The sequence below is a fragment of the Diospyros lotus genome, chromosome 3, assembly GCF_014633365.1.
Source record: "Diospyros lotus cultivar Yz01 chromosome 3, ASM1463336v1, whole genome shotgun sequence".
NCBI classification, from domain to species: domain Eukaryota; kingdom Viridiplantae; phylum Streptophyta; class Magnoliopsida; order Ericales; family Ebenaceae; genus Diospyros; species Diospyros lotus.
This window is the reverse complement of record NC_068340.1, coordinates 35,550,328-35,562,364: the sequence shown is the minus strand read 5'-3', so window position 1 is coordinate 35,562,364 and position 12,037 is coordinate 35,550,328. Positions and strand designations below refer to the sequence as shown.

Sequence of the window (12,037 nt, the reverse complement as noted above, 5' to 3'; positions counted from 1 at the left end):
GACTCTGATTGAACATCCACTAGTCGCGACAAACGTGGCCGTCAACGATTCGAATTGTCGACCATGTCAAGCATCAAGCTTGAATCAACAGCCTTGGCAGAGGGCAACAACCCAACTCCACCTCCCTTGTCAACGTTGGGAATAAAAAAAAAGAATACGATGGTGTTGTCTTCATACATCTCAATTGTATATGTAATTCACTTGCAGTGTTAACTAGACAACGAGGTGCATGATCAATTCAAATTTAGAATTTCATGCGTGTAATAGGTTCAAAATTGGAACTTAACAGGTATGATAAATCCCAATTCAAGGCATGAAAAATCCCAATTCAAGTTCAAGGGCAAAAATGGCTATAAACCCAACTTAGATAGGCATGTTTGTGCCTTATGCCTTTTTCTTTCCTCTGCCCTTGCAACTTTAATTCCAAACAATTTTTTTTGGACCCTAAAGCAAATTTTAAACTGCCTATGTATCCATTAAATTCTTTTGAGGGTTTGATACCAAAGTATTTATACAAAAGTCCCTCATCTCATAACAAATTCCCAATTTTGTTTACTATAAGCTTTAAAGCCCTCGTTTAATCAGAGAATCTAAGAGTGTTTTGTATAATTATATTACACAAAATACTTTTGAACAACACCAATACCCACAGAGGGCTTTAGAATTTCCCAAATTCTATCATTAGCTATTTTCTTGTTTTTTTGTGTCTCTCGCGACAAATCGAGGTGTTACAGTATAAAATAGCCTAACTACCGTGCCAGTCCACTATATGTCCAAGCTTGTGATTTTGGATTCCTCTATGCTATATTGCTTTCTAAATTGTAAAAAGTACACTGTACACAACGAATACTTGACATTTGTTATGGCGTATGGAGAAATTGTCCCAACATACTAGATGGATGTTCTCTACATGCATATAATAAACTAAAAATGTTTTTTTATTTATAATTATAAAACAAAGATAAAAGTTTTATACAAAATGTTTCTCACGAGTTTGAAGTCTTATGTGTTAGAAACATGTTATTTACGAGGCAAAAGAGTTCTTCAATAAATTAAGCAACAGGCACGTATTCTATGAAATAAAAAGTTTCTAATGTTATATATAGACAAAACTAATCTCAATATTTATATATATCTACTTTTGTATATATCTATTGTGAGAGTATATTTGTCATTTATTATTTAATAATCATTTGGACACTCAAAAGCAAAAAGGGGGTATTTTCCATTAACATATACTCCTCGCTCACTTTCCTGGAAGAGCATGGGAGGATAGGAACAAGGGGGAGACAGAGAGAAGCAGAAAGGAAAACTAAAAGGCTTTGGTTTCCTTCACATAGATATAAATATATATATATATATATATTACAAACCCAATCCCAGTTTAGTGTTGTCAGAGGAGGAACAATATTTTTTATCTCCCAATAAAATAGAAAAAAATAAATAAAAAAATAGTGAAGAAAAGCATATCATGGTGGCAAGAAGAACCTCTGCCTCTTGCTCTTAATGCAGTAGTTAGAGGGTGAGGAGGAAGATGAAGCAATTGTGCTCAACGCCCCTTTAAGTGAGTGCACAACATTGTTTATGCAAACACCCTCTAATAATTCTTCACCACTTCCCTGCTGCTTTGAGTTTGTGCATAGCACCAATATGCTCTTGATCCTGCCCCCCAGACAGGCCACGTCAGCCCTGACAGTCGTCAGCTGCAGGCCATCGAGCGCCCGGTTGAGCTCTCCAAAAAGCTCCGGCCGGTCGTCGCAGCAAACAGAAGCCCTGATCAGTACGTTTTGGGGGTTGCCACCATCTTGGTCCAAGTACCAGTCTATGGCCACTTCGTCTACGTCTGTTGGAACTGTGACCCCTTTGCTCACTTCCGATGCCTTTCTCTTGAGATCTCTAACCTGTTCCACCACGCGCCCAAGCAAAGCTGCCTTGTCCATCTGCGCGCATTCATTGCCAACACTTACATGTTTTCAATTTCTGTTGTCCTTTCATCAAAACTAATTACCCAGATTTCTACTGGTTAGTATGTTGCTTTTGGACAATATTGAAAACCCCCGTTTCAGTCTTGGCAATTCTAAATAGCTGGTCACTTGTATTACTACATATTCGGAATACACAACCTCATAATATGATTGCATTGCATCATCTCATGCGTTTAGGGAGAAGTTTATTTATTTATAGCAAGCGACAACCCTAAATAGATTAAATTTTCTGTGCCTACCAATATCCTCTATTCACATTAAATTTATAGCAATCAAATTAAATTTTAGATTCCTATCATTATGCTTAAATTTGAGCTACATGTCTTAACAGTTTTCCTTTGACAGATATACTAGTGACTCACTGTAGATTAGCATTCTCAAACTTGTAAAACTCTGAGAAAACTGGTTCCAGAAGATCTTTGCCGTATACCAACACGATACACGCACACATATACCATATATTAAAGGCTGAAAATGAACTGGAGAGAGAGAGAGAGAGAGAGAGGACCTTATCAGACTTGGGGATTAGTTTCCTGAGAGTTGAAAGCTGGGCATTGATCCTGTCCCTTCTGCGCTTCTCAGCTTGACTGTGGCTCTTGGAACCACTAGCGGCTGTGTCTTCTTTAACCCAATTAGAAGCTGCAGGGTGCCCTGGATCAACCACGAAGGGGCTGCCGCTGCACCTCTCTTTGTTATTTGCAGCAGCTAATTGAGATGGAGCCCGGCCGCCGGAGCAAAACTCATCATGGTTCGCCGCCATCTCCAACACAACATTCATTCAAATTGAATCTTAATCTCTCTTTCTTTCTCTTCTAATTTATAGCGTGGGGTGCTACTGTACTCCTGCACTAATAATGAATGTGTGTGAATGGTGATCTTCAAATCTTGAGGTGGATTGGTTTTCCATCCGATCCATCCCCTCAATCGGTCAAATGAAAATCATTTTTGGCATTATCCGGCAGTCGCTTCAACATGACAACATGGATCATTAAAGAGAGCAAACAGTTCGCCCAAGTGAATGAATTGACGCTAGCTACAAACACTTGGAGATGAAAATGGATCCAAGCAAAGCATGGACGCATTAGAAGCAATTAGAGATCTGTATATTGACAGAGCAACAGCCAACATCAGGCCAGGCGTTGATGTGAAGAGCATTAAGGTGAGAACTGTGGTACGTAAGCTTTAGGAGGATGGACGGATGGATGGAGAACAACAAGCCAAGCAGCAAAATCCTTGCTATCTACCTAAAGATTGAGTCTTGTTAAATGGGTTGTCATCAGATAGGATTGACCCCACAATGATCTGCTTTTCTTTGTTGGCCGAAGAAATTTCACTCCCCTTTTCACTTTTCAAAGCATCCAATGGCCTCTCTTTTCTACTTCTTCCAGGAGGACCAAGACTCTTTTCAAGTAAAACTAAATAAATAAATAAAATAACACAATGTGACTAATCTTTATCTCACTCGTTAAGTTTAACATAGTGAGATTGATCATTAGTTCCATTATTCTTAAATCCTGAATCACCTAAACATATTATATTAAATTGGTTAAATTTATATTTTTATCTTAGTATTTTTATTTTTTTTTTATGACTTTATATTAAATTGGTCAAATTTATATTTTTATCTTAGGAATTTCATATTTTTTTTTATATAACTATTTAAATTTTTCGTTATTTCAATTATATCCCTACACTTATATTTTCAAGTCAATTTAATTCATATATATTAATTTTTTTCGTATGACAACTTAAAAATATTAATTACATCCATGTATCTATATTTTCAAGATAACTAATTAACATATGTATTTTGACATGTGAAAAAATTGATAAAGTGAGATGAGTCGACACTTCGAGTAGAAACTTTGGTTAATTTGTCAAGTTGAAATCATTGCTAGTAATTGTCTTCTCTCTTTCTCATACTCATACTTTTTTCACTAGACATATTATGATCCTTCAGATATGATCAACTAAGGGATCATCAACCCATTGAAAAAAATTGCAAATACAATTTATCTGCATTTTTTGTATTTTTTGTAAGATTACAAACATATTAATAGGGTATACAAATTTATGCCAGTTAAAATCGTAATAGAACATGAAAATAACAATACAAACTAAAATTATCTCATTATTTCTACAATCGTAGAATCTCTTCTTGGGATTCGCCTCAATATAGAACACCTCCAAGTGTGCAGTAACCCTACAACGGCAAGTAATGAGTCAATTTATTCGATTGTTCTCCATTATTGTCAATAATGACCAAATCCAAAGAGCTACCACTTTGATAGTCTAAAGAATAAATGGAAAAAAAAAAAAAGGAATAAGCTAAAACAAACAAAGAGAGATAGAGCCAAAATACTAACTCATCTTGCTTTGCTTTTTATTTTTTATACATAAAATATAGTAGGTGTTAAATTGACTTGAAAATGCAAATTCATAGTTGTAATCAAAATAACGAAAAGTTAGGATTGTAGTAGAAAAAAAAAAGTCAAGTATAAGAGTTAAATTGACTAAAAAATACAGATTTAATGGTATAATTAAAATAACTAAAAGTCCATATGAACATATAAAAAAAACATAAAAATACAAAAATATAAATATAAATTTGATCATATTAGACTCTACAGAATGGGTCATTGGTCTCATCTCCTTTAATTTAGTAATCAAGTTATAAAGTTAGGAAAAGACTATTTTTTTAAAAGAACTTAAATTCAATACTTTTTTTTAATACATTAGTCTCTTGCCATTTAACTATCATTACGATGGTTCCTCCAAGACTTTCATTTGTGGGGTTGAGATTTGTATCATTGCACTTAATTTCAAAAGAAAATGAATAATAACAATCATATTTGTGTGATTGTGAATTGTTGTTAAAGAGAGGAAGGGAGGAAAAAATGGAACAAAAGGAGTAAAAATTAAAGTAGAAACCAATTTATATATATATATATATATGTGATGATGATGATGAATGGAGATTAAAAAAAAAGTCGCAGAAAAAGTCAAGGAAACATCATCTCTTAGTGTACCCAACAATCCCAATGTTTCCCGACTCCACACCCTAATTCATTCATCCATCAAGAAAATGGCACTGTTTTGTTTGTTTTTTTTTATCGGTAAATAAATTTTATATAGATCAAAAACGTACAAAATATACTGTTTTGTATTGTTCCGAGGGAGGGAGGGCCTCATTGATTGATTGAGATTTTGTGATGGACAAAGCAAGCTTCAATGGGGATCTCCCCCGGCAGGGCCCCATTTCAAACCACAAGACTGGCCATGCATCAATAAAATTGAGAGAGAGAGAGAGAGAGAGAGTGATTGATTGATGGCAATGCCAATTTGTAGGCTGTGTACCAATCCAAGCAATGCGTGGCCCTCCTCCTCTCCGCTGCTTTCTCCGCTCTGCTCGCTCTTCCAACTTGCACAAAATCCTCTCACGATGAAAATGTGCCCTCACACTACACTTCGATCTTATCCCCAGCTGTTTTATACTCAATTCAGGGCATTCATTTCACAAATAGAAGATGTAAGAAAGATGAATTGAACACCTGCTTCTACGACCCACCAACGACCCGTAAGATAAATGGTAAACTCATTTATGGTAGCTGATGTAAGGTTCTTGAAATTTGGTGGCTAAATTGGATGTTGTTGTAAGGATAAAATTATCTTCTCACATGTTTGGACCATAATTTTCAGACTCGGTCATCAGCATACGAGAGGCTTGGCTTGCATATAATTTGGGGGTTTTTCACAAAATCTGAAACTATATTAAAAAAAATTACTTTTGCAAGCCAAAATCCAGAAGCCTAAACTGAAAACCACCAGCACGATCTCTCTCGGTTTTCCCCTTTTAGGAGGTTTCACATAAACCTTGTTTGCCCATAAATCAGACACATAGTAGTGCATTAGCAGTTTATTTCACAAAAAATATACGAAACACACATACACACACTCCCCATACTCTTAATTCTTGTAAATGTTTAGGAGTCTCCCAAAGTTTTATTGTGGAATTCACTTCTATAAAAAAAAAATAAATAAATAAAAAGAACAACAGCACATGGCTTCAAATTTTGAATAAACTCGCAAATTCACAGAATAGGATTTTTAATTCTCATTGGCAGCAGAAAATTAAATATATAAATAACTCTCTTGCCTCTAGCAAACATAAAAACTACCATGATCTCCAGTTTCATCTAGTTAGTTCTAAGATATCCCGATGAAATACGCATCCCATGCGATGAATTCATCATCGGCTGACATGGTTGGATTAAAGGGATTGCAATAAAAAGTACCTAAGATTAAGTTGGGCGGGTGGGATTTAGGGATTTCAGAACCAAAGCAGAGGCTGCTTAAGCAAATCTTGTCAAGGCAGGGACAGAAAAGCGTATCAACCCTAGAAGAATCTGTACTAATAAAATGTATGTATCGAGTTTAGATATTCTTTCTGGTACAACACCCATAATCCTCAGCTTGCTGCGGCCTATCAGCATGATAAAAACAAGAAGACAAAAAGACAAAAAGCCTCTTGCTACAGAGAATTTCACCAAGGATGTATCCACACTACTAATTCAGGAAAACAAAAAATCTGACATTATTTCCAGCTAGATCTTCAATGCTATGACACTTTCAAAAACAACAAGATGGGGGCAAAGATTGAAGGTGCAAAACAACAGGAAATCAAAAGCTCGAACTGCTAGTTTCCCCGCCCCACACAAAGCCACAATCATCCGCAGGTAATTTGCATTAGCAAACTCAACCAACATCATCAGTAGGAGCCCATTGGCGGCATGCCAAACGGTGGCATTGGGGGCATCCCCATTCCACCCATCGGGGGTGGAGGCACAAAACCTCCACCCATACTTCCACCCGCCATACCAGGCATGGGGGGTGCGGGTAAAGCAAGAGGAAGCAACTGTGCGTACATATTCTGCATCAGAGAACACGCCCTCAGTTAGCTTTTGCTAGATTTAGCAACAACAAATAAATGAAGAACGATCATAAAGATCAAGCAGCACTGCATGAAACTAAATTTAAAATTCTTGCAGAAAAGAACCTGCTGTGCGATAACTTCCTTCTCTTCCTTCTCTTTAGCCTTTACTTCACTGAGAGCCTCTAATTTGTCCTTAATTAGTTCATCAACCTTGCCTGTGTACTCACGGATAAACTGCAAAAGCAGATAAAAAATAAGCAGACAACCTTATAACATAATGAAAATGATGCCAACAAAGCTATGTGAGCTCCAATATATCATGTGATGCAGTTGCAGAACTCTGCTTTTGGGGTTGTAAAATCCAAACTCAAGAACCGAGTAGTCACTGAAGGTAGATTAACAAGACAAGGCAAAAATCCCACCCATGTTAGGTAAAACCAAATTAGGAACCATAGGTAAGAGAAACAAATCCGTCAGTGTTTCAATTTATTTAAGTTCATTGGAAGTAGTATCCGTAGAAGCAAATATGAGCATTAGTTTGGAAATTTGATGGGACAAGCTTGAGGTCATCTTAGTTTTCAGAAGTCTAATAAGCCCAAGAGCCTGAGAAATCTTGGAAATTTGACAAGACAAGCTTCAGCTCATTCTATTTTTCAGAAGTCCAAGCTTAAATTTAGTTTGAATGTTGACAAAGAAAGAAACAACAAATATCACCTGCAACAGATATGGGAAGGCGAAGTCAATCATATTGTTCATCCAGGCAAGTTCAAGAGCCACATCCGCACGAATTAAATCGTAACAAACAAACAGGCATGATGCGAAGCATTCCTTCTTTCCCTGCAAAAAGCACATTAAAATTTATAACTTTAATTCAACCCAATAAAGGTTACCTAACTCTTATCACAAACATGAATTAACCACTTTTGCTAGTCACATGAATTAACTAATTACTATTCTTGGATTGACTATTTTCCTATGGCTATGTTTGGAAGAAGGATTTTTTTGACAGAAATGAAATGGATAGGAAATGATGAACTTATTTACGTGCACTTTCACATGTACACAGAAGCATTCCCTCCCCTTTCTTTTTCATATCCTTCCACAAATTCTAGCATCAAATGCAGCATTACAGAAGGAAGGAGAGAATGTAATGGCTTGTCACATTACACACGCATAAACTAACTACTTTTTCTCATACTTCTGGAAGGAAAAATGTAATGGATTCAAAATAGGCTCCACCAAACGCGTATCTTCTCATGCTAATAGTAAAGCACGAACAAAATAACTTGGTCCAACTGGATGAAAGACTACAAAATAGGTCCAGAGAAGCATGTCTTCTATTTCAATTTTCAGTACACTTTATTATGAACTTTCAAGTGAACATCCAGTCATAGATACAAGTGCTAAAAGGTAACCATTGATATGGATACAAGATACAGCAATTTTATTTAAAAAATCACGGATATGGATACTGCTCGAATATAGCACCCAGAAATAAAAAAATAAATAAATCTAGACCTATCACTAATAAATGAAGATGCCATTCAATTTATAATATAAAAAAAAATTAAATGCCACTAATCCAACATAAAATTACTGCTAAATCCATCATAATGATAAAATAAATATCATTCAACATACAAAAATAAAAGGTAATTGTTTTTATAAGAGGTTTAATTAGGCTAACTATTTTTTTATTACTTGGCAAAAGTGTTACCAAGAACAAGATACTTTTGTGGGATAAGTAATTAGACTCAGCTTTGCCTTTTTGTTTTTAACAAAAGCTCTACTTGAATAATATTCTGAAAGGTCTATTAAAACCCATCATGTCCGCAAGTGTGTCCAACTTACGGACAAACTTGCCAATTGCAAGTCCAACCCATAGACACTGTATTTTAGACATTCTCAAAAAAAGAAATGGTATAATTAAACAGTAGTACAGACCAAATCTTGGCATGTCTGACGAGTAATTCAAATCCATTACATGCCAACACCAAATATGAAATGTCTGTGCATGCTAGGATAACACTAGTTTCACAAAAGTTTAAAAAAAAAAAAAAAGAAACAAAATAAAATATTATGTTAGTTCCGTTATCCAACAGATTTTCAAAAAGAAATCTCATCCACAATAAATCACCAAATCAAAGAAGTAGAAAATAGAACTTATAACACTGGTCATCAGGCCCATCTTGTAAAAGTTCTCAACTATAGTTGCTTATTATGACATACAAAATTGAAACAGATAACCCTGGTCGTCAGGTACACCTTAATAAAGTTCTCAAGTTGAATAAACAAATTCCCAATTTAACAAAAGCAGTAGGATAAATAAAAATGCATGCTCACCATTGTAAAGCCAATAAGCCATGCAACCACCAATCCCAAAAGTTTGAGAAAATTTTCCTCAAGTCTCATAATTTTTTTGGGTATTCATAGAAAGAAATGGTGCATGCTCCCCACCCCTTCCCAAGTTTACCCAGAAAAACAGCCAACGGACTTGACATGCACTAAACTCGCTAAAATTTGAAAAAATAATCCCATAATAGAACTTATCATTCTTTGCAGTCTACATGTTTTAAATATCATATTATTATTTGTACCTACCATTTGACCAATATCAAATTAATGGGTGATGAACGGAGTACTTAACTGTACAACAATTGACTTAAAATCAACAAGAAATATTCAACATCAACATCGCATAAAATATGTATTAACTTGAATAAAGACTCCAAAAAAGTTGTCATGGACTCATGGCATAAGGGTTCACAAGTTCCCTTGAAATTAATGTGAAAATAACTCTTCAAATGAACATAGCATACTTTTAGAATACAATAAACTAATATTGATCTAATAATTCAAATCCTTGAAATTTGCATTACTTCATCAGTATCCTATCTAATTAATATTACAGAACACTCAAGTACTTGGCATTTAACTATTCATTTTAGCCAATATTTAATTAAACAGATACTATGGTTTATATTTCTATACTTATCTACCTTACCATTGAAAATTGTAGTAATGAAAGTCTACAACCTCTGTGTGCGTGTTCAATTATTAGAAAATGCACACAACCATTTGATGCATCAATGACAAAGACAATAAGACTCTGAAGAAAAGCATTCACAGCAATTTAAGATCAAACCTGTTCAATGAAGTAAACAAGCAACTCCTCAGCCAGTTCACGGTCCCCAGACTGTGAAGCAGTTTCCATGGCATCTTTGTAAAGATTGTCTTTCTTTGACAATGCAATAGACTGCTTCCATCTACCTGCTTTTTTATAGATATAAGCAGCAACACGCCTCATCTCCAAAAGCTCATGCTTCTCAATCTGCTCAAGGAAATGCAATATGTTCATGCATTCAGAATCCACAAACATGCAAGCAGCTTAAATTACAGAATGCAACACTTACCTTCTGTGCAAGTCCAATCTGATCAAAGCTATCATGCATGTCAATGGATTCTCGCAATCTTTCATAGTCTTCCTCCTCAACATAAATTTCATTCAAAGCTTCATTCACTGCAGTGACGTTGTTACTCTGAACTGCAATCATGTATGGCTTCACAAGAAGCAGGTGACCAGCCTGAAACACAAAACGAAATGTAGATTATTGAGAGGAATTAGATGCCTACAAAGCAATGGTTCAAGCCATATAGCACAAGCAATAGCATAAACCAGGGCAGTAATAAACCTTTCTCATTATGTCAACCACGCGTGTATGGTCCAAGCGAAGTGCAAGCACGTTAAGAAGATCATTTATCAAATCGGGATGCTCTTGCAAGTAGAAGTACACAGCTTTGTAATACAGCTCCACATTAGCAACTTTGACTACAACATCTTTGAACTGCATGTGATCCCAAGCTTCTGGAGAATGGTTCATGATGGTTGTGGCTGCATTATCAAACTCATCATATTGGATATATAAATATGTGAGCTCCTTCCAGTGTTGTTGTTCATCACAAGCACGAATTAGCTTAGGAATGTTGAGTCTAGTTGAAAACAATTTGATATGCTCCATAAGCTTCTCGTAACGGTATCTAGCATAGAGTACCCCCAACTCAGTGAAGATACCCATATGAGCACGTTCCAATCCCAGGCCACTCTCCATGAGGGATATTAGCTCATTGAAGCATCCCCTGTTCTGATAATATTCACTCACTTCCTCCAAGTCATCCACCTACAAATTTGACAATAGACTAATAAATTAATACATTTGAGTAATGTACCTGACCAACAGGCTAAATGAAATAGCAACTGGGTTAGGCATAGAACCCAGTACAACATGGAACTTCCCTTGGATGCACCATGTCTAATAATCTGATGGCACCTATTTAAGCATAAGAACTTAATGCAAGGACCTAGTTAAATTCTATTGATACAATCTTCTTCCACAATTGCAAGTGAAGAAAAATAAGAAAAACCTCTTGCCTGTATGATAATATTGAGGCCACATATTTGAGCTAAGCGGAACTCTTCAGCATCAACACATGCAAAGCAAACTTCCTTCCATGTCTTCGAGCTATTTGCTTTCCGTGCTGCATCAACAGCGCCTTGGAACTGCTTAAGCTTCACAAGTGTGATAGCCAACTTGCCCCAGTTAGAAATAAAAGCAAATATTATCTTTGCAGCTTCATATAGCGCTTCATCATATAAGCGGTCACCAACATTTGGAAGGTTAGCAACATTTGGCATGAGTACGAATTCCTCAATCTCCCCAAGCCTATCAATCTTAGCATATGCATAAATGAGTTCACTATCCACCTTTGGCTCCTTTGCCTTCTGTCTAACCATCAGAAGGTAGCTCACCAAATCATGATAAACTTCTGCCTCCTCAGCAGCATGAATAACATCTAAGAATTGAGTAGCATCATCTGCACGAATAAATGACTCAATTGCCTCACTCACTAACCCTTCCCTGAGTTGAGCTTTGGCCACTTGACTCCAAACAGCATCTTCTTCAACACGGAATGCAAATTCAACCGCCCTGTCGATGCTTCTGATATTGTCCAGTAAAACATTTACAGCCTGGACATTCAAGTTAAATTTTTTGAAAATTGCAAAAGCTTCCTCATACAGTTGGGCTTCCACAGCCACTTCCCCAACGGCAGGTCCATCAAA

The 12,037-nt window shown here is 36.0% G+C and overlaps 2 protein-coding genes across 2 annotated transcripts in view; both read right to left on the bottom strand.

Moving 5' to 3' along the window:
* Window positions 1-1,335: 1,335 nt before the first annotated feature.
* LOC127797502 (transcription factor bHLH51) lies at window positions 1,336-3,198 on the bottom strand. The gene is made up of 2 exons (XM_052330468.1): window positions 2,494-3,198; window positions 1,336-1,940 (listed from the first exon to the last, which is right to left on the bottom strand). The coding sequence occupies exons 1-2, from the start codon at window positions 2,761-2,763 to the stop codon at window positions 1,470-1,472; spliced, it is 741 nt and encodes a 246-aa protein (XP_052186428.1). The 5' UTR covers window positions 2,764-3,198; the 3' UTR covers window positions 1,336-1,469.
* A 3,175-nt stretch (window positions 3,199-6,373) lies between these two features.
* Window positions 6,374-12,037, bottom strand: part of LOC127796659 (clathrin heavy chain 2) — a 17,510-nt gene continuing 11,846 nt past the window's right edge. Inside the window, exons 24-30 of the mRNA XM_052328915.1 lie at window positions 11,348-12,037; window positions 10,611-11,096; window positions 10,332-10,502; window positions 10,064-10,249; window positions 7,633-7,755; window positions 7,042-7,152; window positions 6,374-6,915 (exon numbers count right to left, since the gene is read on the bottom strand). The exon at window positions 11,348-12,037 is cut by the window's right edge and continues 313 nt beyond it. Coding sequence (XP_052184875.1) covers window positions 6,754-6,915; window positions 7,042-7,152; window positions 7,633-7,755; window positions 10,064-10,249; window positions 10,332-10,502; window positions 10,611-11,096; window positions 11,348-12,037 — 1,929 coding nt within the window. The 3' untranslated portion in view covers window positions 6,374-6,753. The remainder of the gene's footprint in view (window positions 6,916-7,041; window positions 7,153-7,632; window positions 7,756-10,063; window positions 10,250-10,331; window positions 10,503-10,610; window positions 11,097-11,347) is intronic.

What these genes read in the sequence shown, in the direction of transcription:
- LOC127797502 (XM_052330468.1), bottom strand. Translation starts at nt 2,763, where the DNA reads ATGAATGTTGTGTTGGAGATGGCGGCGAACCATGATGAGTTTTGCTCC. An exon ending in TAATCCCCAAGTCTGATAAG is followed by an intron (nt 1,941 to 2,493) that starts GTCCTCTCTCTC and finishes GAATGCGCGCAG; the next exon opens with ATGGACAAGGCAGCTTTGCT.